Source organism: Microtus ochrogaster, linkage group LG2 (assembly GCF_000317375.1).
Source record: "Microtus ochrogaster isolate Prairie Vole_2 linkage group LG2, MicOch1.0, whole genome shotgun sequence".
Taxonomy (NCBI): Eukaryota; Metazoa; Chordata; class Mammalia; order Rodentia; family Cricetidae; genus Microtus; species Microtus ochrogaster.
Window position 1 is genome coordinate 34,206,613 of NC_022028.1, and position 27,771 is coordinate 34,234,383.

The following is a 27,771-nucleotide window of genomic DNA, read 5'->3' on the forward strand; positions in this document are numbered from 1 at the left end:
TAGCCTGAGGAATGAGAGGGGCTAGCCTGAGGAATGAGAGGGGCTAGCCTGAGGAATGAGAGGGGTTAGCCTAAGGAGTGAGAGGGACTAGCCTAAGGAGTGAGAGAGGTTAGCCTGAGGAATGAGAGGGGTTAGCCCTAGAAATGAGAGGGGTTAGCCGAAGGAATGAATCTCTAACCCCTTTCCAAAAGGCAGGCAGGTGCTTAAGATGAACAGAAGGACTTTGAGGTTTCGCTAAGGCATGGCGTGGGGCTGATTTCATGACGTTAGAAATTCAATGCAGGAAGAAGAGTTCTCTGCCAGCCCTGAAGTCTAGAAAGGCCCAGAAGTGGGGAATGAAAAGGCTGAATTTAACCTTTGAAAAACCATTATGACTACTGGTGGGTCCAAAGGAAGGGGAATTTTCAACTGAAGGGAGGAGGAAAAGTTAGATGCTAGTTTCGAATTTCTGGAGGGCTAACCAAACATTTGGTTTACAGAAAGAAAACCTAGCCCTCTTTGATCCATCTTTAATTATAGATTCCCAGTATTCTGGAGACCAAATAGCAGCGAAAGGTAGACACAGGAAGTAGGGGCGGGATCAAATGAGATGAACGAAGCCCAAATTGCAGATCTCTGCCTTTTGTTTACACTGAGCCATTTTATGTTCCCTCAAGCAGAGTATAACGCTTTTGTTTCTAACTAAGCAAAACACTTTGTTTAGTTCTTTGCTAACACTTATTGTTCCTTTCTTTTTATTTTAGCCACCCTAGACAGCAAAGTGCTAATTCATTGAACGTTTGATTTGTGTTGCCTTAACGGTTCATTATGAATGTTGAGCACCTCTATATTCCTATTAGCTCTTCTCTTTGGGGAAATGTCTGTACAAGTCACTTGTCCATTTTTCGTTTGAGTTATTGGACTTAGTGGATCTTGAAAGCTCTTTATATATTCAGAGCCTTAAAGCTTCACCAGATAGATATAACACTTGTCTTAATTAGGGTTTCTATTACTTCGATGAAACGCCATGACCAAAAAGCAAGCTGGGGAGGAAAGAGCTTATTAGGTTTACACTTCAACATTGCTGCTCATCACTGAGGAAAACTACAGACACACCTGAAGGATGGAGTGTGGCTCAGTGAACTAGGCTGCCTGAGACACCCCTGTGAGACTTCACCCATATTCACACAATATTTGACGGGCTCTCCCACCTACTGCATCCAGTCCTGATACTTAGTCCTTGAAATGGTACGTCTTCTCTCTTCCTCATTTTTTTTTTGCTTGTTCGACTGTAGATTTAAGATGAGCCTTGTTCCTGGTGGTAGTGGCAGAGGCAGGCAGATCTCTGTGACTTTGACGCCAGCCTGTTCTACATAGTGTGTTTCAGAGCTATATAATAAGACCCTGCCTTGAAAATCAAAACAAAACAAAAAAGATGGATCTTCCTATGTATTCTGGGCTGGCTTTGAATTTGTAATTCTCCCACCTCTGACTCTAAAGCACTGAAATCACAGACATGCTCGACCATGTCTGAGCAAAAATACCGCCCAACTCTCAAAACAAGAAATTAGAAGGAAGGGACTGGGGAGATGGCTCAGTGGTTAAGAGCATTGCCTGCTCTTCCAAAGGTCCTGAGTTCAATTCCCAGCAACCACGTGGTGGCTCACAACCATCTGTAATGGGGTCTGGCGCCCACTTCTGGCCTTCAGGCATACACACAGAATATTGTATATATAACAAATAAGTATTAAAAAAAAGAAAAGAAATTAGAAGGAAAACATATTTCTGTCCTTTCCTGGAGTCAGTCATAGACACGTAGGCAGGTCCCTCTTGGTTTAAGTGTGCAGGTTGAATAACATGTCTGAATGATGTTACCCTGACAGCTTGAGGTCAGGGACCCCACAGAACTCTCTAGATGTGCATCTGGTGTTTTGTCAAAATGCAGCATGGAAACCCTACAGGCACCCGAACCATGGAAGTTTTACATTTCATTCATATAACTAAAGTTTTGTTGACCAAAAGTGGCTGAGGTGTCCCCAAGGCAGTGGTTTGACAATTTGGTCTCCCCAAACTCACCCTTCACTCTGTGTCTGACTTCCCCAGGGCAGAGGCGATTCAGCCACCCACACCAGATCTGTATCACTAAGGCTGATGGTCCCTCATCCTGGAAAACAATTTTCCACTTTACAAAGCACTTTTGCAAGCGTTTATCTCCGGAGCCACAGCCCTGTGATGGAGGCAGACTGTTTACTGTTCTTATCTATTCTTTTTTTTTTTTTTAAAGATGAAGAAACCCAGGCTCAAAGAGGTTACCTGACTTATTAGAGGAGGTGCAGGCATGGCCTGATGAGCTGGGCTAGGAGCTCTGGCTTCCATCAGGTAGAAGATGCACTCCCTCAGTCTGCACCCTCCCTCTGCATCCTCCCTCCCTCTGCACCCTCCTTCTGCACCCTCCCTCTGCACTTCCTCCCTCTGCACCCCCCTCTGCACTCCCTCCCTCTGCACTTCCTCCCTCTGCACCCCCCTCTGCACCCCCCTCTGCACTCCCTCCCTCTGCACCCTCCCTCTGCAGCTCCCCCACTCTGTACTCCTTCCCTCTCTCTGCATCCTCCCTCTGCACTCTGCCATGCCTGCTGCTGGCCCGAATTCTTAAAGAGATCATGGTGCCCCTGAGCATCTATCCCTCACCAGCACCGCTTCAGAACTCACTGCACCTTGAGCAGAAGTCAAGGACTGCTGAGAAGCCAATCATGATGTCACTGTGTCCAGGCACTGAGGCACTGCATGGCTTTCAGAGATCCTGTCTGGCATCCTAGGAGCTGGAGGGTGCTAGTTTTTATGTCAACTTGAGGCAGCCTAGACTCATTTTGGAAGAGGACTCCTCAATTGAAAAAAAGTGTTCACCAGCTTGGCCTATGGGCAAGTCTGTAGTATATTTTTATTAAGTAATGATTGATATGGCCACCCCTGAACAGGAGGCCCTAGGCAAGAAGGCAAGCTGGCTGGGCACACCTTTAAACCTAGCACTTGGGAGGCAGAGGCAGGCAGATCTCTGTGAGTTTGAGGTCAGCCTGGTCTACAAGAGCTAGTTCCAGGACAGGCTCCAAAACTACAGAGAAACCCTGTCTCGAAAAACAAAAAATGAGAGAGAGAGAGAGAGAGAGAGAGAGAGAGAGAGAGAGAGAGAGAGAGAGAGAACACAAGCTGTAGCTAGATAGTGGTGTGCATGCCTTTAATCCTAGCACTTGGGAGGCAGAGGTAGGCTGATCTCTGTGGGTTCAAGGATAGCCTGGTCTACAGAGCTAGTTCCAGGACAGCCAGCACTGCACAGAGAAGCCTGTTTGGAGGGAAGAAGCTGAGCAAACCCTGAGAAGTTAGCCAGTAAGCAGCACTCCTCCATAGCCTCTGCCAGCTTCTGCCTCCAGGTCCTTTCGTTCCTGCCCTGACTTCCCACAAGCTGGACCACAAGCTGTAAGATAAGATAAACCCTTTCCTCCACAAGGTACATTTGATCATGGTGTCTTAATAGACATCCCAATTAAGACTCCCCACCTGCCCTCCAGAGTAGGAATTATCACTTCTATTTTACCAAGGAGGAAGCAGTTCCAGATAACTAGCTTGCCAAAGTGACCTGGGTACTTAGAAAAATTACTTGTGCTCTCTGTGTGTGTGCGTGCATGCGTGCGTGCGTGTGTGTGTGTGTGTGTGTCTGTGTGTGTAGACTAGAGGTAAATACTGGGGCCTCTTCCTCAAAATTGATCTCTACCTTTCTTTTCTCTTTTCTTTCTTTTTTTGTTGTTGTTGATGTTTCCATTGTAAATTTTCTTTTTTAAAAAAATTGTTACTATCAATGCATGCATGTGTGTGCACATTTGAATTCCACAGTATGCATGGAGAAGTCGGAAGATAACATGGTGGAGTTATTTTCTCCCCTTCTACCTTCACGTGAGTTCTGGGGGTTGAACTCAGGTCACCAATCCTGCCGGCAAGTGCCTTTAGCAGCTGAGCCATCTCATCAACCTCTTCCTTCATCTTCGCTGAGCTTGGAGCTTCCTGATTCAGCAAGGCTAGCTGGCCAAGGAGACCCAGGGACTCTCCAGTGCTGGGATTCCAAGGCTGCACCGTGACACCCGGCTTTTTGTGTGGGTTCTGGGAGGTTCCCCTCAGGTCTTCATGCTTGCACAGCACATGCTTCACTCTTTATTTAGTTTTTATTTACTTATTTATTAAATGTACATTGGTGTTGTCTTAGGGTTTTTATTGCTCTGAAGAGACACCATGACCATGACAACTCTTATAAAGAAAACATTTATTTGGGGTGGCTCACTTATAGTTTTAAGAGGTTCAGCCCATCATCAGCATGGCAGGAAGCATGGCGGTGTGCAGGCAGATGTGGTGCTGGAGCTGAGAGTGCTACATCTTCCTGGTGACAGGAAGTCAATTGGAGGTCACACTAGTGAAACTTGAGAAAAGAGACCTCAGAGCCCACCCCCACAGTGTCAAACTTCTTATTAGTGGCTCTCCCTTTAGGGCATTTTTTTTCCAAACCACCACAGGTGTTTTGCCTGCATGTATGTCCGTGAGAGGGCCTCGGATCCCTCAGAACTGGAGTTACAAACGGTTGTGAGCTCCCATGTGGATACTGGGAATTGAACCCGGGTCCTGTGGAAGAGCAGCCCAGTGCTCTTAACCGCTGAACCATCCCTCCAACCTGTTAAATACTTTATTGACTCCACCAACTCCCAGCCCTAAAAATTTCCCAGCGTTGTTGGGGATGGTTCATGGTGCCTGGGTGCTGGCTCCTCCACCAGCTGGTTGACTATGACCTGCAAGCCCGGAGTCTGAAAATTCTGAGCATTCATGTCAGGGTCAGCAAAGGTTTGACTGACATCAAACAGATCCTTGAAGTTCCTAGAAGGTACCAAAGCTGTAGTGGATGCAGTAGGCAGAAACTGCACTATATCTGTATGTCCCATGATGCCCGAGGGAACCGTGCTCTCCTCCCAGTAACCCTCCCTTTGGAGGTCTTGGCAGGTGAGGCTCACCATCTCTCATGATGGACTTCAGAAAATAGGGTAAGGGACTGGGGGGTGGCTCATTTGGTAAAATGCCTGCTGTGTGACCATGTGGGCCTGAGTTCAGATTCTGCACACCTATTAAGAGGAAAGTTGACTCTAATTCCTGAACTGGTGGGAGAACTGAGGCAGGAGGATCTCTGGAGCTAGCTGACCCACTAGTCGAACTAGATTCAGGGGAGACTCAGTCTCAAAAACTAGGAGGAGGGGCTGGGGAGATGGAGGAGGGGCTGGGGAGATGGAGGAGGGGCTGGGGAGATGGAGGAGGGGCTGGGGAGATGGAGGGGCTGGAGAGATGGCTCGGCAGTGAAGAGCACTTGCTGCTTTTCCAGAGGATCTGAGTTCAGTTTCCAGCACCCATGTCAGGCAGCTCACAACAGTATATAACTCTGTTTTAGGGGATTAACCCTCTTCTAGACTCTTCTGGTAATCACACATACACATAAATAAAAATTTAAAAATGGAAGCATCTTTGGCCTCCCTCCATACACATATGCACATACCCACGTGAACATATACATTGTATACACATGGAAAGAAGGAAGGAGAAACGGGTATAACTTGCTTAAGGTTACATAGCCCTGGTAATGGGGGTTCTTGAAGCCAATTTTGTATCTCCTGGCTACCAGGCAACCTGTCTCTCCTCTCTTTCTTTTTCTCCATCCTGGCATTTACTAGAGGATTCTACAGACCCAACTCAGATTCTCCAGATCAATAGAAGCCCCAGGCCTGCAGGATGAAAGCAAGGTTAGAGCCCACAGCAGCCATGTTGCGTCTGCTGGAATGTGCTGGATATGAGAGATTCCGCTCCAACTGGGGAAAGCAAAGCACGGTTGGAATGGAAATGCACAGTCATCCAAACAACGAGTATTGGGCCACACCCTGCTCCCGCCTGAGCTCACAGGCAGGGCACACTGTGTACTGAGCCTTCTAGCCAAGGGCAGTGCTTGCCAAGTTGAGGCAAGGGTTGCTGTCCCAGGAACTTACACCATCTCTTGGGTGGATCCCAAGGTTGTCAAGGGAATAATGTACGGGTGGGCATAGTGGGGCTCAGAGTAGAAGACAGGCCAGACTATCAGGAATCTAATTCCCTGAGCAAGGTGTGGACAAGCCACCTGGCTTTTTATCGATCCATGGAGTAATTTATTCTCACATATCCACTCGACGGCAGTCCTGGCTCCAGGCTCAGTGCTGAATCAAGCTTACCCTCATGGAGTGCCCAGCTGACTGTGGGGCCCATCTGCTTTAGCATCAGCTCCTTGCCTACTGGATGGTTCTGGATGGGGCCATTCATCTACAGTGTCAGTGACTGGCAGTGTATGTTGGGTTCCGTCACCACCCTCTCTTCCATAGCTCTCCATTTCTCTTGGAAGTTTTGAGAAGCCCTGTGAAGGTCCTGGAGAAATGGCTCAGCAGTTAAGAGTACTTGTCATTCACACCAAGGATCCAGGTTTGATTCTCAACACCTACTGGACAGTTCACAGCTGCCTCTAACTCCAGTTTCAAAGGACAGATGCCCTCTTCTGGCCTCTATGGGTACTGCAGACACATGATGCCTAGACAGACATGCAGGTAAAACACCAGAACACATAAATAAACCTTGAGAATAAAAAAGAAAAAGTCCGGTAGAGCGTCCTTCTCATCCACCTGCTCCCTCTCACTTTCTCCTTGCTGTCTGATGGCCATGCTTCTTCCTGTCACAGGGCCATTACACAGGCCTCTCTTTTTTCCTGGTTGTTCCTTTCTGGCAAACAGATATCCAGGTGAAGCTCAAGATCCCTCCTCCTGTTGTCACACCCTTAGTGTGGGTGATGTGATGTCACACCCTCAGGCTTCTTCCTAACCAATAGAATGCAGCAAAGGTGCAGGAGGCCATTCCTGTCCTTAAGTTATATTAGACTTTTTATGGTCAGTCCATACTCTGCTCATTGGGGGGGGGGGGAATAGATGTTTCCTTTATATCTTCCCTAAAAAAGTCGCACAACAAACTCAGGAGCAGAGCGTTCACCTAGAAAATTCTGTAGTCCCGTGTCTGTGTCCAGTCCCTGCTTCCCGGTCACTGACTTGGAAGAAGGAAGCTAGCTGCCAGGTGAATGGAGAACCAGCACTGTAGTAGCGCTGGCCTTACACCTTGCTTCAACACTAGGGGGCGCTCTAAACCAGGTTTGCCTGAATTCTGCTGTAGACTTTGAGCCACGTAAATTAGGGAGCTTGACAGTCAGGGATGGGAGTTTCAAAAAAAAAAAAAAAAAAAAAAACCACTGGCCGGGCGGTGGTGGCGCACGCCTTTAATCCCAGCACTCGGGAGGCAGAGGCAGGCGGATCTCTGTGAGTTCGAGACCAGCCTGGTCTACAAGAGCTAGTTCCAGGACAGGCTCCAAAACCACAGAGAAACCCTGTCTCGAAAAAAAACAAAAAACAAAAAAAACTACTGCTCTGAATCGCCCACGATCCTCCAGGTCACTGGAATAAACTCATTCGATCACCAAATTTGAGCCATCAGACTATTTCTTTGGTCTTTACCTTCCTCATTTAGGGGTAAATAGATCTGTCTTTTTCTGTCTCTCTGTCTCCCTCTCCTCTCTCTCTCTCTGACAAGATCTCATGTAGCCCCCCGACTAGTTTCTAACTCCCTCTGTGGCTGAGGCTGGCCTGTAACTCCAGATCCTGCGGCCTCCATATCCTCAGTGCCAGGCTTGTAGGGGTGACCACTATGGCTGTAGCTCGTTTTCTTGTTCGTTGGTTTTTGTTTTGGAGACAGGATTTTACTGGAGCACAGGTTGTCCTGGAAACTCAGAGTCCCGGGTCAGCTTTTTGAGCACTGGAATTTTAGGTGTGAGCCACCAAGCCCAGCCCAACAAATGTTTTTGTTTTTAATGTTTCCTCAAAAAAAAAAAAAATCCTGAAACAAGTTCAGCAGTAGAACGCTTACCTAGCAAGCATAGGCTCTGGAGTTTGGTGGAGGTGTGTGTGGCACGAACCAAACCATGCAGCAAGGCACTTGACTCCGTGAGTCCTCCATCTGCCAGGAGGTTTAATCCTGCCAACAACCAGAGTGAACATGGAACCCATCCCTCCCCCGTCAAGCCTCCTGACTGGCGCCTTCCCCGACGCCTTGCAAAGGACCCTCTGTGCAGAGACAGCTGGAGTGTAAACTGTTTGTGATAAGTGTATTGCCCTCTCATCTTCCAAACGCCTTGTGAACTTGGTTCTTCTCCCTATAGGCCGCTCAGGAACCACCCATGCTCCTCTTTCTTCCTTCCTTGTTTCTACCCCATCTAGAGTCCTTTCCTGGGCAGCTCTCAGGGCACAGGAGCCTGTCCCCAACACCACCAGTTCTAATTGTGTCACTGTTTATCTACCATCTAACCTGTCACCAAAAGTAGATCCTATGAGAGCAGGCTGTGTCTCTGCTCTGCACTGCTGGGGCCCAGCACAGTGCCTGGCGTGTACAGCTACCCATCTTCTCTCTTTCTCTTTTAAAATTATGTCTGTCTGGAAGGAGATATACATGCCATGGTAAATTCACGTGATTTTCAAAGGTGACGTTCAAAGGACAGCATATATATATATATATATATATATATATATATATATATATATATGTACGTGTGTGTGTGTATGTAACACACACATATTCTTTCCTTCTATCTTGTGGGTTCAAGGATCGTATTTAGACTTGGCAGCAAGAACCTTTACTCACTGAGCCATTTTGTCTACCCTAATTCCTTCCTTTTGTTCTGCTTTGACACAGGTCTCACTGTGCATACCTGGCCAGACAGGGACTTTCCCATATAGATCAGGCCAGCCTCAATTTAGAGAAATCCACCCATCCCTGCCTCCAGAGTGCTGGGATTAAAGGCGCATGCCACCATACCTGCCCCAAAGGCTGCTTTTGAGTAGATATGTATTTATCGCGCAGGGCATTCTGGATGAGATGGGGTGGAGATTGACTAGGGGCGGTTAGAGGCTACAATGGTCTAAGGAGAGGCTAGACCACGAACCCTCAGATTTGCTTTTACTGTGTGTGGCACAGGTGAACACATCAAGTGTGCTTAGGGTTGCTCACGATCATGAGAATTCACTTTTGGTAGAGCAATGGCCCTAAGCCACCTCCCAGGCTTGGCAGGAGTGTGAGTCCATCAAAAGTTCCAGGCTCTTTCCTCTAGCACGGGAACATCTTGTATTCAGATCTGCAGGCAATACACTTGGCAATCTCCCGTTATTGCACCTTCAGGGTCAGAGGTTGGAAAACTTGGAGGGAGAAGGCAGGCTGCAGGGAGGAGGAGATAGTCCCGGTGTGGCCATCTTAATGAAGGCCTACGAGTCAGGCTAGGGGGACTATGCCTGCAGTCCTAGCCAACGGAAATGCCAAGGTTAGAGACAGACTTAAGCCTAGAAGTTCCAGCCAGCCTAGACAAGAGGAAGACACCTAAAAAAAAAGGAGAGAAAAAAAGAAAGGTCCAGGAAATGCCAGTATGTCAGAGTTCAGTTCGTGGGTTGTGTGGACCGGCCCATGTCTCTTCAAAACTATCGCTTGTGTGTGCTTGGCGGTAGGTGGATGTACCTGTGTGTACACATGTGTGGCCACAGGCCAACCCTGGGTGCTTTCCTCAGCCCTCCACTTCTAGAGTTAAGATCTTTTTTGTTTGTTTGTTTTTTTGTGAGACAGGGTTTCTCTGTAGCTTTGGAGCCTGTCCTGGAACTCACTTTATAGACCAGGCTGACCTCGAACTCACAGAGATCCTCCTGCCTCTGCCTCCCGAGTGCTGGGATTAAAGGTGTGCGCCATCACCACCCGGCTAGACTTAAGGTCTTTTCATCATCCTGGAGCACACTGATTTGGTGAGGATGACTAACCAACAAGTCCCAGTGATCTTTCTGCCTCTGCCTCCCCAGTATTGGGATTCAAGGCATGAGCCATGAATTCTAGGTGTCTTAGTTAGGATTTTATTTCTTTGAAGAGATATCATGACCACAGCAACCCTTATAAAGGAAAACATTATTTTAAATAATTTTTTTTTTGGTTTTTCGAGACAGGGTTTTTCTGTGGTTTTGGAGCCTGTCCTGGATCTAGCTCTTGTAGACCAGGCTGGTCTCGAACTCACAGAGATCCGCCTGCCTCTGCCTCCCGAGTGCTGGGATTAAAGGCATGCGCCACCACCGCCCGGCCTATTTTAAATAATTTATTTTTATTTTATGTACAAGTGTTTTTTGCCTGCATGTATGTCTGTGTGAAGGTGTCAGATCTTGGAATTACAGACAGTTGTAAGCTGCCATATGGGTGCTGGGAATTGAACCAGGGTCCTCTGGAAGAGCAGCCAGTGCTCCCAACTGCTGAGCCATCTCTCCAGCCCCATAAAAGAAAACATTTAATTGAGGCTGGCTTACAGTTTCAGAGGTTTAGTCCATCATTGCAGGAAACATGGCAGTATACAGGAAGACATGGTGCTGGAGAAGGAGCTGAGAGTTCTGCATCTTGATCCACAGGCAGCAGAAGGAGTCTGAGTCCACACTGGGCATAATCTGAGCATATAAGACCTCAAAGCCTGCCCCCTTACCCCAGTGACACACTTCCTCCAACAAGGCCACACCTCCTAACAATGCCACTCCCTGTGGGCCAAGCATTCAAGCACATGAGTCATTGGGGGTCATTCCCATTCAAACCACCACCACACTAGGCGTTAAAACACACTACCCCTTGAGATTCGTATGCTGAAGCCTAGCCTGGTATCTTTGGAGAAATCTATAGGGCCAAATAGATCATGACCAATGGATTCCTAAGGAAAGACTCTAGCTGGCGGCTGCTGCTCTGAGATCAGAAAGATGCTAGACTTCTCTGTTCCGGGTGAGGACACAGCCAGAAGGCCGCTGGCTACAGCCAGGAAGATGGCCTTCCACCAGGGGCTCCATCAACTCGAACTGACCATGGCCTTCCAGGCCCTGGAACTGTGAAAAAATGATTTCCATTCTCTAACTCACAGCCTGTGGTTTTTGTTATGACAACCAAGTAGACTAAGACAGGAAGGTACAAAATCTCTATTTTTACCAACATTTTTGTCTGTTTCTTGAGACAAACACATGCTATAGTCCAGACTGTTCTGGAGCTTGCTATATAGCTCAGATTGGCCTTGAACTTATAAGAATCAATGTTCCTCAGACTCCTGAGGGCTGGAAATATTGGTGAGAGCCACCATGTGCATGCTGGGAATTGAACCCTAGTTCTTTGGAGGAGCACCCAGGCTCTTTTTGTTTGCTTGTTTTGGTTTTAAAACACAGGTTTCTCAGCCGGGCGATGGTGGCGCACGCCTTTAATCCCAGCACTCGGGAGGCAGAGGCAGGCGGATCTCTGTGAGTTCAAGACCAGCCTGGTCTACAGAGCTAGTTCCAGGACAGGCTCCAAAGCCACAGAGAAACCCTGCCTCGAAAAAACAAAAAAAAAAAAATCAGGTTTCTCTGTATAGCATTAGTTGTCCAGGAACTCACTCTCTGTAGACCAGGCTGGCCTTGAACCGAGAGATCCTCCTGCCTCTGTCTCCCTAGTGCTGGGATTAAAAGCAGCACCACCATGCCTTGCATCCAGGGCTCTTAACCTCTGAGCCGTCTCTCCAGCTCCCACCTGGTAGATTTCTTGCCTCAAAAGAAGAATAAGGTTCAGGTGCAGACCTTTATCAGCCAACAGTAGCACTGTGTGATTTGATGATCCCACCTCACAATGAGGATTTGAGTCTTAGGAGCTGAGCATGCATGTGCAACTCAGCCTCACCGCTGGGTGGCGCTAATACAGCAAAAATCCGGAAGGCGGCCGGCTGAGAGAGGGCAATAAATGCTTTTTCATGGTCCGTTTTGTTGGTAAGAATAAATCGAGTGAATCTTAACTTTTTTGTTTGTTTGTTTGAGACAGGGTCTTTCTATGTAGCTCATGCACTACCGCCCCCAGCTGAATCTTAATTTCTATCCAAAAGCGCAAGCCCTTTGTGTGTCGGCGAGACAAACAGCTCACGTGAGGAATTCCCCGCTTGTGGAGCCCTGTTGGTGCTCAGAGAGTTCTGGCATTTGTCTCATTTCAGATTTTGAATTTTCTGGCTGGGGACACACCACTTATGTGCCTTTTCCGACAGCCCCTATAACAAATGGACACAAAGCAGTCACTTAGTCACTTTTCACTTTTGATTTTGGGATGAGGTCTAGGTAAGGGGGACTCTGCAGGTGGTCATGGTAGGTAGGGGAGTGAACCTTGAAGAATGGAGAAAACTCAGTTCAGATCGACTCTGTCAACCCGGATCAAGACTTCTGGGGTCTTCAGGCGATTCATTCCCAACAACCTTAAATACAATATAATATGGAAAAAAAAGTTTCGGGTGTAATATAGTCCCTGGTGCACAAGGAAGTATAATTACATGGAAGCCCCACTCAGGCTACGTGTCATTTCTTCCAAGAAGATGGGTTCTAGAACTAGGCTACTTATACTAGCTTAAGGGCCTAAGGAAGGGTCTGGCCCGGTCTCAATCATATCGAAAGCATAGAGGTCATTTGAACTGTTAGCCACTTGGGTCCTGGTTGTAGGACCTGTAGGTTGATACGGCCTGGCCCAGCAGATAATACACACATCACCAGACTGTCAATCATCTCCAATTCTAGCTTTCTGGATGGGAGAGCAGGTTTTTCGTCTTTCCTATTGAAAAGACAATCCCAGTGCTTAGCCTTCCTGGTTTCTCTGGAGATCTGTGGGCACACGGACCTTCGTGCTGTGCTCCCAACATCTAGGTATGTTGTCCAGTCTGTTCTTGAACTCGTAGGCTCAAAGACATCAGACGCCCTGAATAGCTAGGATAACAGGCATGCACCACTGTGCCCTGTGGGTGCTTCAGAACAACAGATACCCAGGCATGCACCGCTGTGCCCTGTGGGTGCTTCAGAACAACAGATACCCATTCTCTCACAGCTCTGGGATCTGGAGGTCAGAGATGAGCTTGACGGGTTGACAGGATTCGTTCCTTCTAGGAGGATCTGAGGCCTGAAGCTCTGTTCTGCCTGTTGCTAGCTCAGGTCCACCCATTATCCCTGAATTGCTTGGCTTGCAGGAGCATCTCTTCATTTCCAACATCATGGTGTGTGGTACGTGCCCCTCCTCCCCTTGTGGGCCACCAGTCACACTCCAGTGTGACCTTACCTTCACTAATGAGACCTACAATGACCCTATCTTCAATACACCCATGTTCTGAGGTCCTGCAGGTTAGATTTTTCTTTTTGTTTCATTTTTAACTTTTTCTTTTTAGAATGGTCTTATGTAGCCCAGGCTGGTTTGAATCAACTAGGTAGCTGTCTTAGGGTTTTATTGCTGTGGAGAGACACCATGACCATGGCAACTCTTTATTTATTTATTTATTTATTTATTTATTTATTTATTTATTTATTTTGCTTTTTCGAGACAGGGTTTCTCTGTGGCTTTGGAGCCTGTCCTGAACTAGCTCTAGTAGACCAGGCTGGTCTCGAACTCACAGAGATCCACCTGGCTCTGCCTCCCGAGTGCTGGGATTAAAGGCGTGCGCCACCATCGCCCGGCCATGGCAACTCTTATAATGAAAAACATTTTTTCTTCATCTATTTATTTTGCATCCTGGCCGCAACCTCCCCCCATCCACTTCTTCATGTCCCTCCCCCATATCCCATGCTCCCCTCCCCCATTCGCTCCTCTTCCGTCTCCATCCAGGAAAGGGCAGGTCTTCCAAGAGTATCAATAAAACATGGCGTATCAAGTTGCAGTAAGACTAAGCACCTCATGTATTAAGGCTCGGCAAGGCAACCCAGTATGAGGAGTAGGGTCCCAAAAGCCAGTAAAAGAGTCGGAGACAGCCCCTGTTCCCACTGTCAGGAGTCCCACAAAGAGGACACAAGCTATACAACTGTCACATATATGCAGAGTGCCTATGTCAGTCATAGCCTATGCAGGCTCCCTGGTTGTCCGTTCAGGCTCTGTGAGCCTGTGAGCCCAGGGAAACTGGCCTGGTCTCCTGGGATCAGATTGGTGCCTTGCCCAGTTGTCATCAGAAGGGCGCCATCCAGCCACTAATGGAGGCAGGTGCAGAGACCTATAGCCAAACATTAAGCAGAGAGTTTGGAATTCTGCAGAGGAGGAGAAAGGAGTGTAGAAGTCAGAGGGTTCCAGGGAAGGCTCACACAATCAAAGGAAAATATTTAATTAGGGCTGGCTTACAGTTTCAGAGGGTTAGTCCCTTATCATCATGGCGGAAAGCCAGGCAGCATGCAGGCAGGCATGGAGCTGGAGCTGAGAGTCCTACATCTTGAACCACAGACAGCAGAAGGAAAAACTGCCACACTGGCTAGACTTGAGCTTCTAAGACCTCAAAGCCCACCTCCACAGTGACACTTCCTCCAACAAAGCCATACCTACTAATAGTGTCTCTGTATATGAGTCAAACATTCAAACACATGAGTCTATGAGGTCGTATCTATTTAAACCACTACAGCAGCTGAGGATGATCTTGACCTTTGAACTTCCCACCTCTCCCTTCTGTGTGCTGGGACCAGGCATACACTGGCATGCCTGAATTTTGAAGATCTGGGGACCAAAACCTTGCAAGTGCAAGCACTCTGTCAGCTGAACGACACTTCCAGCTCCAGGAATTAGAATTAACATCTCTTTTAGGTGGACACAAACACTAAGGCCCTAGAGCGCTGCCCCCTTACTGGCCAAATTCAATATTCATTCTCCAGACCTCCCCGCAGTTAATGCGTGTATGCTTGTTAGAGAGTGAGACGATCTCATCTCGTTTGTCTTCCCCTATTCCCAGCAAAGGGTATGTGGCGATGTCAGGCAGCCATGTAAACGTTAGCAGGCCTGGAAGACACTGGGGCATTCTCCTTCCTCATACTCAGCAGCCTGGAAAACCAAGGACTAAGACTGCAGGACTCCATTGGCTGGTCAGAGGGATGAGACCTGAGTCCTCTGGCCCTGGGAGATGTGACAACGTGAACTGTCTGGAAGGTTATTAATAGACCTAGTCTGGAAATCCCAAGTCTCATAAGGTCCCTGTCTAGCAGGAGGCTTTCTGACAAAGTCTAGCATATATAGCAGTGAGCCCGAGGTTCTGTCTCAAGGCAGAAGGTGAGGACAGACAGCAGAAATCGTTCTCTGATCTCATTTACGTGTGCATATGCCCATGTGCCTGTACTTACAGGTGACACCACATACACAGACACACAGAGATACACAGACATGGAGATACATACAGACACACAGAGACATACACAGAGATAGACAGACATATAGAACACACACAAACATACATAGACACTGGGGACTGGAGAGATGGCTCAGTGGTTAAGAGCATTGCCTGCTCTTCCAAAGGTCATGAGTCCAATTCCCGGCAACCACATGGTGACTCACAACCATCTGTAACGAGATCTGCTGTCCTCTTCTGGTCTGCAAACACACACAGATTGAATATTGTATACATAATAAATATTTTAAAAAAATACACAGGCACACACAGAGACACTATTTTCTTTTTTAATACAGGGTTTCTCTGTGTAGCCCTGGCTATCCTGGAACTCACTCTGTAGACCAGGCTGGCTTCCAATTCATAGAGATCTGCCTGCCTCTTCCTCTGAAGTAATGGAATTAAAGGTGTGCACCACCACTGCCCAGCTATTCTTTTTAAGTAAATCCAAAGAGGCACCTGAACAGGACAAATTCAGGAAAAATTACCTGTTCTAGAGACTTCACAAACAACATAAGCCCTGCCTAAAAAGTAGACATTTGAGTGGCCCTTGGGGGCCATTGTTTACTCTCACTCCTTAGGAGTGTGCTCTGCTCCATTTGGCAATGAAGACATCATTCAGCAATGTGTCATGTCTCTTTACACAGAGCTCTCAAGGATGGAGAAGCAGAGGTGACTCCAAACCAAGAGCCCAGGGCAGGTGCATCCCTAAAGGAAGATGTTGTATGACCAGTTTACTGCTTACTCTGGTAGGGAAGAGACTAGTGAATCTGGTCAGTCAGTTTCAGGGACTTCCTGAATTTATTTGTTTACCTTCCTGTTTAAGGAGGTTCCTGAAGCTATTTTGAATTGCTTATTGCTTAAGGAGGTTCCTGCAGGATGGGGTGTTTCCGGGAAGTTACACAACAGGAGGTCTGTGAGGTGGTTACATTTTAGAAGCTGTGGTCATGGTGGCTAGTCTGGGCATGGTGAGTAAAAATTACTGAAAATAACTGCACCCTCTGCTAGACTGATTGGAGCTTTGGTGATAGACAGAGAGGTTGGAATGTTGCGGGTCCAGAGCCAGGTTATTTTGTGGCATCTTTATGCCCTTGAACAATAACTGAGACTGCCTGCCCTGTTCTATCTGGCCTAATATCTTTGTAGCCATCCCATAAGTCACTTAGGATGCCTGAACAGACCCATAGTTTCCAGCCAGCCAAAGACCTGATTGTCCTCAGACCAGCATTTTAGGCCTACAGCTGACAGATTTTTTTCTCCCTCCTTTGCTGTAGGCCTTTTTTAAAAATATTTATTTATTATGTATATAATATTATGTCTGTGTGTATGTCTGCAGGCCAGAAGAGGGCACCAGACCCCATTACAGATGGTTGTGAGCCACCATGTGGTTGCTGGGAATTGAACTCAGGACCTTTGGAAGAGCAGGCAATGCTCTTAACCTCTGAGCTATCTCTCCAGCCCCTGCTGTAGCCTGTTTACCTGGAAGAATTTATACTTGAAAAGCGCCTTGATTTATGATTTGGTTCTGTTGCTATAAAACCTTCATCAAGAGGCTGGAGAGACGGCTCAACAGTTAAAGAGTATTTACTGCCCAGACAGAGGACCAGGGCACAGTTCCCAGCATGTACATGGTGGCTTACAATTTTCCAGAACTCTAATTCTAGGGGCTCTGACCCCCCCCCCCTTTCTGGCCTCTGAGGGCACCGGAAACACAAGTGGTGCACAGATACACATACAGGCAAACATACATAAATCTTAAAAACAAAACAAAAACGAAGCAACACAACTTCGTCAAACTGGTATCATGTTGGAACATGGAATAACCTATACCTGTGTTCTATGGCTAGGGCTGCTCGTATTTAGCCCGAGGACAAATCATCTCTGACCCCCCCCCCCCCTTTGAGGTGAGAGTTGTAGTTTTTGTGCAGCAGCTGCGCGGCACTCAACAATGCTCACAATGACTCCGTGAGGCCGGCATTTATAGACTTTAATTCCATGTTTTTTGGGCTTTGGAGAGATGAAGTTTCATTGCGGCCTCAATTAGTATTTCTTTATGTTTTTCAAAGTTCCCTGATCTGGTGAACTCATACGGAGAAAACTCAGCCTGGATCAGCATCCTGAAGGTGTAGGTGCAAGCGCCCGCCCTAGCGCTCTGGCCGGGGTTGAGTCTACACAAAGCGGTTCCTCCCTAGGTTCCTGAGCGCGCAGGAGGAGCTGCGCGGTAATTGGTTCGCGAGGCCGGAGCTCCGGCTTCGCCCCGCCCTAGTTCTCATTCTGGCATTTCTATTGGCCGAACGGCCGTGCGCGCATAGCTGGCTGTCCCTTGGGCTCCGCCCCTCGAGCTCCGCCCCTCGGGCTCAGAATTTGCACTGGGTACCGGCGGCTGCTGAGGGAGCGTGACTGCTGGGCGCAGGGTTCTAGGACGCTTTGTCTCCGTAAGTGCAGCTTCAAGCGGCCCACAGGCTTCGCGCCGCGCAGAGTAACGGTGGCCAGAGGCCGAGAGTGTCGGGCTGGGGAAGAAGGGAAACCAGGGTCCCAGGCTTGGCTGCGTCCTTTCCCCTCCCCCAAGACACCTGGTAGCACTGAGCCGCGGCTCGGACTGTGTTCTGAGTCGTGGACTCGCCGGTCTGCGATTGCTCGGGGGAGTGGGCGGCTCGTGGTTAGCGCTCCCGGATAGCCCACTTCCGTTTCCCCAGGGAGACGCCCGTGCCCACGGGGAGAGGCAGCTGCGCATGTCGCTCCCGAAGTCTACCTCTCCGCTCCTGGCAGCGTGGGACTCCCCCGGCCTGTGATCACTAGCTTCCCCTGCTCTGTTTGCTTTCTTTGCCCCAGTCCCTGCCTGCCAGGCCAGCGCGGGGCTGGAATGAGCAGCCACTGGCAGCGGTCTTGGGGTCCCGGGGAATCCTGTCTTTGGCCACTCTGTACAGTCATGGGCAGGTACAATCCGAGGATGCTCCTGCGGGGCTACCCAAACCCGAAGACTCCGAAACCAGGCGCCGACACGTCCGGCTCTCTCTCCAGCCTGCCTGCTCTTTCCCCTGGGTGGGAAAGTGGGTCAATTCTGTTCTGGTCTCCAGTGGACCTTTGGGACTGCTGGGGTGAGGCTAAGCACTGTGCCTCTCACCTCCCCACATCAACTCTTTGCCTTGGCAGGGTCCCGAAGGCTGCCTGGAGCCAGCGGTGGGGCAGCTCATACGCATGGCTCCAGAGGCTCTGGTTGCTCCGCAGAGCGGCTGCCAGGCTCTAAAGTTCCCGGTTGACCACAACAGTAACTAAATATAGGACCATCTGGTGCGGCCGGAGTGTCGCAGTGTTTTCTTTGTAGAGATCTCAGGGCTGCAGATAAGGTGGTAAAGTTCTGGCCTAAGGGCTGGGTCAGTACTATAGTCAAGGTTTAAGTACCCAAGCCCCCATTTGGTGATCTGGCAGAGAAATCGCACAGAGCTCATAGTCCAAGCTCCATCTAAGCAGAATACCATACACACCTTCAATTTATTATGTGAAGACTTCCATTCTTTCCTGTTTGATTACCTATTGATTGTCATGCCTTAATATGGGAAGCCCTTAATGGCTTGCAAAAACGCTTCCCCAGAAGTGATTTATCACCAATTAGTTTTTCTAACAGCACCGTTGAGGAAGGTAATGTTTCCTTCTTACAACTGGGGCTGCCCCACGGCATTGAACACTTTGCAAAATTCTTCTCGGGTTAGTTGTGCCCCTCAGAGAACAGCCTTCTAGGAAGGCCTCCAGGGATTGGGAACAGACTATCGGCGGCTTTCTCTGGCACGTCTTTGCCTCCCTGTTGCTGGCACCCAGTGATTCCACCCATGGGGTCTTGCCTCAGGCCTCCATGCCTCCCCATCCCAGGCCATAACTGTACTGTACTGGCCTGTGACTGGCTCTTTCTGCGTGCCTGTGGGAAGCTTGTTTATCAGTCATGGCCAACCTGTGGCCTGGGGGGGCCCATTTGTCCCCGGGGGAGCTATGCCCATGTAGATGAGAATGCCATGTTGCAGTGACAAAAGGTGGTGACGCCTCTAGTCCCTATCCTGTCTCTGTCTTTTTGTTGCCCAGTGTGGATTTAATAGATGGTGACGAGAAGATTTCAAATTTAAGCATGTGCTGGGTTTGTATTACAAACTCGGGGGAAGGGCAGATGAGCAGCGGGAAGAGTTGATTTTCTGTCCAAGCACCTTGGGCTTTGCAGTAATTGCTTTGGTGATTTTGTCCTCTTCTGTTTTTTTTTTTAAAGATTTATTTATTTATTAAGCATACAATGTACTGCTGGCAAGGAAGGCACCAGGTCTGATTACATTACAGATGGTTGTGAGCCACCATGTGGTTGCTGGAAATTGTACTCAGGACCGCTGGAAAAGCAGCCAGTGCTCTTACCCTCTGAGCCATTTCTCCAGCCCTCTTCTGGTTTTCTTTTTCCTCCTTCCCTCCCCTCCCTCTTTCCTTCCCTTCCTCCTTCCCTCCTTCCTCCCTTTTTCTCTTTCTCCCTCCCTCTCTCCCTCCATCTCTTCTTTCTTTCCTCCCTCCCTTTCTCCCTCCCTTCCTTCATTTTTTTGAGACAGGGTCTTGCTCTGTAGCCCAGGCTGGCCTGAGACTCACAATCCTCCTGCTTCAGTGTTCCTCATGTTGGAACTATTGATATGTGCCACCATGGCCAGTCTCCTTGAAAGTTTCCAAGTCTCTCCCACACAGTGGCTGGGATTGGTGGTACCGAAGCAGCCCAGGCCCCTGTGGACTATAGCTCCTGTTTTCCTCTGACTCTTGCCACCACCACCACTATTATGCAAAGGGTTGACCAGATCTCTGCTTCTGGAAGTCTACAACCTAGACCTGTGGGGCTGGCCTGGGGCCCATGGTTTGTGCTGGTTCCAGAGAGATGTCTAGTGTCTTGATTGTTCAAATAATGCTGATGTGCTGATTGTGAATGAACTCAGATTGTTTATATAGATTGGGGAGGGGGCAGCCCACTGTCCTGCCTCTTTTTTGGCTTGGACAGTTACCTGCTTCTCTGTAAAAACCTGCCTGTAAAACTGCCGGTCCTGTAGCCCTTCCCTATAGGACCGGCTATGCAAGCTGGGAACTGGCCTGGAGACTTAAAATCTCATACACACACAGACAGAGTGATAGAGACACTGGTCATCCTTGATACAACACTGCCAACTTGATTGAGCTCAGGGGCAACTTATATAGGGCTCTGGCCACGCCCCCACTCTCGGGATCTTTCAGCTGCAGACCCATCAGAACCCATGCCCCTGCCATCAGGGTCTCGAGCTCACAGCAGCTGCAGCCTGCTTAGAGCAGAGGAAAACAAGTTGTTTACAGGAAATTCAGGGTCTACTAGCTCCCAACAGTTCTCTTTTTAAAACATTGAAATGGAAAGAAAACCAAAAACCAGTTATGTGCCCCATCCCATGGCTCCCATTCCTCACCAGTACTACTGGGATTAAACTCAGGGCTAGGAGAAGGGTCTGAATTGCCCTTGAACTTGCTTAGTAATCCAAGCAGGACTTGAACTGTTGAAATAAGAGCAGCAGAGCTGCGTCCCCAGCATCCGGCCGCCCGCACGGCTAGCTTTATACCCGAAATAATTACACGGAAACTGTATTCTTTTAATCATTGCCTGGCCCCAATAGTTCCAGCCTCTTATTGGCTAGCTCTTACATATTAATCTAACCCATTTCTATTATTCTGTGTAGCCCAGAGCCGCCTTACCAGGAATGATCTTAACCTGCATCTGCCTGGAGTTGGAGAACTATGGCGACTCCCTGACTCAGCTTCTTTCTCCCAGCATCCTGTTCTGTTTTCTCCGCCTACCTAAGGGCTGGCCTATGAAATGGGCCTAGGCAGTTTCTTTATTAATAAGAAATCATTCCCACATCATTGAACTTATAATTATCCTGCTTCAGCCTACTGAGTAGCTGGGCTTACAAGACTACGCCACTAGACCCAGCAAGGACAAATATGTTTTTCTTGTCTTCCATCCCAGCCTTTTTCTTTGAGCTTCCATTAGATATTAAATAAAACCGTTTGTTCCAGCCTTTGGGGCCACAGGCACCAATAAGCGCCATTGGATCATTTTCTTACTGCTTCTTGGTAGGGCAGAAGTCCACTCCAGCCCCCTCCAGCATGTTCTCCCTCGGCTCTGGAGCCCTGGTACCCTATCTTCGCCCTTGTACAGAATGTGACCTGCCATCTATTCATCGCACGGTCTTGCCCGTTTTGTCATCTGGATTGGTGGAGCAATTCTCTCTTGTGGCGAGAAGAAGCTTTAGGTGACATGTGAGTGGCTACCGGGCCAGCAGTAAGCATGGCGAATGTAAGTAGCTGATGTTTTAGATTTCCTTTGGACAGACTAGGATGTATCTGTGCTGCACCCAGAGCATCCTTGAAATAAGGGAGTCCTTCTTCCTAGGACTGACCCACACTGTGGGGTGTCCGAGTTTCTATTCCTGGTGGTTTTCCAGGAACTTCTTCCATCAGTAGCCTGCAGCAACATCGCCACCTGGTAGCATCTGATAGAATTGCAGGCACAGTGGTTAATTGACCGCCTAGTCTCGTCTTCTGGGAAGCACAGGCCCTAGGCATCTTGGCAATTTTTCTTTGTTTTTGAGTCCAGAATTGTCCCGGTGCTGTTCTTTAGCAATTTCATCTTCAAAAGAATCACAAGTCAGAACTAAATCCTGTCATTATTTTTATTCTTATGTCCTATATACCTAACATAAATATCTATGATTGTTGGTCATGAGTATTGGAGAGGGGAAAGGAGAGAATCTGGCACAGCAAGAATAGCTAGCTCCAGGCTAAGAATTAGGAGACTTGGGATCTGGTCTCTGTTTCCATCTAGCCTGCTGGCCCCCCTTCCTTGATCCTGAGTTTCCCTGTTTATGAAGAAGTTAGGATAAATGACCTCAGAGCCAGCGAAGTGGCTCAGTAGGTAAAGCACTTACTGTCACACCTGATGGCCTGGGTTTGATCCAAGAACCTACAGTGGAGAGAACATTCTTTTGGAAGGTGTCCTCTTCCCTCCAAATGTGTCCCACAGCACACTTGTGCCTGCATTTACACACACACACACACACACACACACACACACACACACACGTAAAATTAAGGCTCTTCCAGAGGTCCTGAGTTCAATTCCCAGCAGCCACATGATGGCTCAATACCATCTGTAATGAGATCTGGTGTCCTCTTCTGGTTTGCAGGCATACATGCAGACAGAACACTGTATACATAATAAATAAATAAATCTTTAAAAAAAATTAAGGGCTGGAGAGATGGCTCAGTGATTAAGAGCACTGGCTGCTCTCCCAGAGGACCCGGGCCTCAATTCCCAGCACCCACAAGGCAGTTCACAGCTGTCTATAACTTCAGTTCCAGGGGATCCAACACCCTCATGCAGGCACCAATGGCAAAACACCAATGCACATAACAGAAGACTAAATAAGAAGTAAGATTAAAAAAATAAAGACAAGTACATCCCTTCAATTTTGGCAACACTAATTTATGCCCAGGGGTTTGGAGTAAGAGGCTACATATTGAAAGTGATGGGGTCCAGTTTGTCACAGTCCTTCCTTCACGGTCACTCACTGGTCCATGCCATACAGGCTACTTAGGTATGTGAACTTAGGATCCTTCGTAACTTTTACTTTGTCTTGGCCATGTTGGAAGAGTCATTTGATTTTCAGCGAGACTTGAAACCTACATTGTGTGTGTGGACTATCAACATTGGAGGTACTCTCTAAGCATCTATACTGGTGAGAGTGTGAAGAAAAACGTAGGGTGGATGTGTTTACCGGCCAGTGAGGGAAGGGAGATTTTTATTTTCTATGTTTTTTTTTTTTTTTTTTTTGAGACAGGGTCTCTTTATTATGTAACTTGACTATCCTGGAACTCACTGTGTAGACCAGACCAGGTAGGCCTTGAACTCCTCTATTATTGTGGAATATTATTTTAAGATGTGTTACATTTGTTTCTGCTCTGGAACATTTGTTTTAATGATGCAAAGACGTGTTGCATTCTTTTTTTTAAATATTTTTTTATGGTTTATTTAACTTTATTTTATGTGCATTGGTGGGAAGGTGTCAGATTCCTTTCAGACAGTTGTGAGCTGCCATGTGGGTGCTGGGAATTGAACCCGGGTCCCCTGGAAGAGCAATCAATGCTTTTAACCTCTGAGCCATCTCTCCAGCCCCGACGTGTTGCATTCTTTTATGTTGCAGTTGTTGAACTCTGTGAAGCTGTGTTACTTTGCCAGTCTAAAACACTTGATTGGTCTAATAAAGAGATGAACGGCCAATAGCAAGACAGGAGAAAGGATAGGCAGGACTGGCAGACAGAGAGAATAAAGAGGAGAAGAAATCTGGGAGGAAAAGATCTAGGAGGGGGTGGTGGTGGAGGGCCTGCCACACAGCCAGATGTGAAGTAAGAAGGAAAGATATACAGAAATAGAGAAGGGTAAAAGCCCACAGGTAAAAGGTAGATGGATGGGACAATTTAAAGAAAAACTGTCTAGAAACAAGCTAAGCTAAGGCTGGGGACTCATAAGTAAGAATAAGACTTCATGTGGTTTATTTGGGAGCTGGGTGGTGTGCCCCCTAAAGAGTAAAGAGCCAAAAAGAGTAAAAAGAACCAACTACACTCCCCAGTGCTGGGATTAAAGGTGCATGCCACCACACCCAGCTGGAGAGAGAAATTTTGTAGCTCACAAACAACCTGAGTGACTTGTGCTTAGTCATTTAAGTACCACTGATGCTCAGGGAGAGGGAGCAGCCAGGGGACACGTTCTGGGAGTGGAGGGATGGGAACCACTCATTCCTCAAGGATGAGTTCTGCTGAGGTGTTTGTTCAGAGCCCCGTGGGTCATACTTAAAGCACGCGGCGCCCGTGTCACACCGGCCCATGTCCTCCTGAATCCTCTTCAGCTGACTTCTGTTGAGTGTTTATGGGTCCTGGGCTCCCCTGCGTGTGCTCATCAAGAGAGGTGTTAGCTAGGCTCAGTGCTCAGTGAGACCTCCTCCAACACGTCCCAGCTACTCAGAGGTAGAGTTAGACTTGGGGACTTTCCCATCGTCAGTGTGTTCCAGCCTCCTTGTGTCAGTCTCTTGGCGGGACACATGCCATTGATCTTCTGCTTGGCCAGCTCTGGACACAGTCCCCACATCTCTGCTTTCTGTCCTTGTCACTCTTCTTCCTCTGACCCCTGACTCGGGTTTGCCGAAGCTCCTTTGCTGGAGTGACTGCTGAATTCAGGACTGGGGACAGGGCCAGGAGAGGCGAAGAAGAGGGCCTTTGGTCTTGACTTTGAGTTCCTTCTTCCTTGTGGGGATGTGGGTGACATCTATGAAGAAGTGTGGGGCTTCCCAGGCCTGAATATGGCTCCCTTGTCTTGAGCTTGTCCTCATTACCTGGTCCTTGTGCTTTGATTTCTTTATCTGTAATAACAGGGTTTTGGAGACATTTTTTGATGACTTTTTTCATTTCCTTTTTATTTATTTATTTTTTACTTCTTTGCTTATTATTTACTTGAGGCAAGGTCTCATGTAATCCATGCTGGCATTTAACTTAGCCAAGGATGACCTTGAAATTTTAACCTCTAGCTCCCCAGTGCTATGGCTATAGGTGTGTCCCACCATGCCTGGTTTATGTGGTGCTGAGGATCAAACCCATGGCTTTTGTGACTGTTTGGTAAGCAGTTTGCCAGATAAGCTTCACCCCAGCCTATTTTTCCAATGCCTTACCAATTGCTTTTCTTACTTGTCTTTAGTTATTTTAAGTATCTGGTGTTTCGTGTGTGTGTGTGTGTGTGTGTGTGTGTGTGTGTGTGTGTGTGTCTGTCTGTCTGTCTGTCTGTCTGTCTGTCTGTCTCACATGCATGTCTGGTGCCCAATGCCTGAAGAAGCCAAGAGTATGTATGGTTGTGAGCTACCATGCAGTTGCTGGGACTTGGACCCAGGTCCCTGTGGAAGAGCAGCCAGTGCTCTTAACCACCGAGCCATCTCTCCAGCCCCACACTTCTTTAAGCATGTTCTCCCTAGTTCTCCACTTTCCCTTCTCACTTGCAGTGCTTCCTCTTTGCTCCTAGGTAAACTCCACAGCAGGCTGAGAGTGAGGCCTGAGCGCTGACACTGTCCCCTTCCCTCCGCTCCGACAGACAGGCAGGGCGTTCCTAGAGGACACCCACCTGCAGACTCCAAGGTCCATGTGCCCTGGTACTGCCCTTCCTGCCGTGTTGTAGGAACCTGGTAGATGGGGCAGCAAGCAGGTAGCTGGCCTCATTGTGTGGATTGAGCCCTGGCCTGGAGGCTGCAGAATAGACAGGTGCCTTTCCCCGCAATTAGCTGGGCCTGGCCTCTTCCCCAACACCCCACCCCACCTGCTGAATCACAGGCCATCTGAGTCCTCATTCCTGCCTGGCCACTGGTTCAAGATCTGTGTATGGTGAGGTCACATGTCTTGATCCTCTCAGGAAAGGAGTAAAGCCCAGCTGCCCTCACCCTCTGGACGGCAGATTAGAGCAGCCCCTGCAGAGGCTAAGCTGGATGTGGCCTGGGCTTTGGAGGAGGTGAGTGGCCTGGGGACTTCCTGTTAGCTGCTGTTGCTTCTTTTTTTGTTGTTTTTTCCAAGACAGTGTTTCTCTGTGTAACAGCCCTGGCTGTCCTGAAACTCACTCTGTAGACCAGGCTGGCCCTGAACTCACAGAGATCCACCTGCCTCTGCCTCCGGAGTGCTGGGATCAAAGGCGTCCATCACCATCGTCCAGCTTCTTTTAGCTTCTTAATGGCCTGGGTCCCTAAGGAAGACAGTACTGGTCATGGGACCCTGACTGGCAGGTGGGTGCTTCATGGTCCTGTGTCTTCCCCAGGCACAGACCCCTTTGTGAGCAGCAGACCAGCCTGAAGGCTGGGAGCCCGACACCCACGTCTGCATGCTGAGGAAGATGGGTGAGGCCGTGGCCAGAGTTGCGAGGAAGGTCAACGAGACGGTGGAAAGCAGCTCAGACACCCTGGGTAAGTGAGGCCAGGCTCTCCTAACCTGTGACTTGCTTGTGAACTCAGAGATGGCACATAAGGAGATGAAGGGGTCATCCATGTGTGGCCAGGAGGACCGGCGCTTCATGGAACTTTGGCCACAGTTGTGACTGTTGTGGCTAGTATGTGTCTCACCGTAGACTTTGTTCTTTTTCTGGGTTTTTGTCAAAGAGATTGGAAGAGGTCTGAGCTGTGGATCCTGGCTGATTGAATGTCAGTGAGTTCTGTGTGTGTGTGTATTCCCTTGAACTGCTTCAAAACATCAAACTGGCCACGCTTGGTTCATCCCATGTACAGGCCCCATGCCTGGCACCTCTTGAGTGTTATCTAGTTGAACTGTCACAGTCTCCCTGGGGTGAACAATACTTGCCAGTCATGGCTAGCCTGTGTGAGCTTCTGGGTTCACCCAGCTGGAAGATACCATCACGTTCTGCTGTTGTGACATGTATTTTTTTTTAATTTGAACTGATAATAGCCTTTTAGCCTTTAATTTACCCTGAGATGTCAAGCATTTAAGCAAGCCATCCTTCTAGTCGAGTTCTGCAGATGTGAATGACAGAGGAGCCAGGGAGACCAAACAATTATGTCTGCATATGCATGATTTTGTGTATGCCTTTGTGAGTATGAATGATTCATGTGTTCTGTATACACATGAGAGTGTGTGTGTGCACGTGTGTGTGTGTGTGTGAGCTCACAGGAGTCAGTGCCACTGAAGAGACAGAGGCATGTTGGCACATTGCAGGAACCCAGAGGGCTGGAGCACAGCCCTATATTGGGAACGATAGTGCATATGGCTTAGATGGGGTTTATCTGTGGAGAGGCATTTTCCAGACATGTGAGGGTTTGTGTGCACATGTGAGTGTCTGCATGTGTCTGTGTAAAAGGGCAGCATTTTGGTGGTGTTTACTGCTGGATAGAGACCCAGCTATAAGCTCCTCATCAGGTGTGTCTGGAATGCAGGCTCCACGTCAGAAGGCAACAACCTAGGGATTAGAGAGATAGTCAGCCTTCAGAAGGGGCTAGCTCACTGCCTCTTCCAGGAAGCCCTCAGTTTTATCCTGTTTACCTTTCCTCCCTCCCTTCCTCCTCTGGAGTGACTCATCTGACATTCCCAGAGGGCAGGAACACTGGTCTTTTTTTCACCCTGTCTCTCTGGCTGAAGGGGACCGCTGTGCAGCTCTCTGGCTGAGGGAAACTGGCCTCGAACTCACAGTGATGCACCTGTCTCTACCTCCTTAGTGCTGGCGTTAAAGGCGTGTGATGGACCATCGGCTCCGCCTCCCCAGCTCACCAGGCACCCTTGTGAGCGCTTTGCCAATCCTGACTCATTTAATTGCCATGAGAACTTGATGATGTTAATATCCTGTTGTAAAGATGATGAAACAGGCATGATGCTTTTTGTTTTGTTTTGGTGTTTTTTTTTTTTTT

The 27,771-nt window shown here is 48.3% G+C and overlaps 1 protein-coding gene across 3 annotated transcripts in view; it reads left to right on the top strand.

The window, feature by feature from the left end:
• The window catches only part of Lrrc20 (leucine rich repeat containing 20), a 117,033-nt gene that overhangs the window by 3,234 nt on the left and 86,028 nt on the right, over positions 1-27,771 (top strand). The window contains exons 1-2 of one of the 3 annotated variants that reach the window (XM_005360089.3): positions 17,678-17,733; positions 26,178-26,322. In XM_005360089.3, coding sequence (XP_005360146.1) covers positions 26,241-26,322 — 82 coding nt within the window. In that variant the 5' untranslated portion in view covers positions 17,678-17,733; positions 26,178-26,240. Of the gene's footprint in view, positions 1-17,677; positions 17,734-26,177; positions 26,323-27,771 lie in introns of those variants that run through there. The other 2 variants (XM_026785786.1, XM_013351141.2) reach the window with 2 other exon arrangements.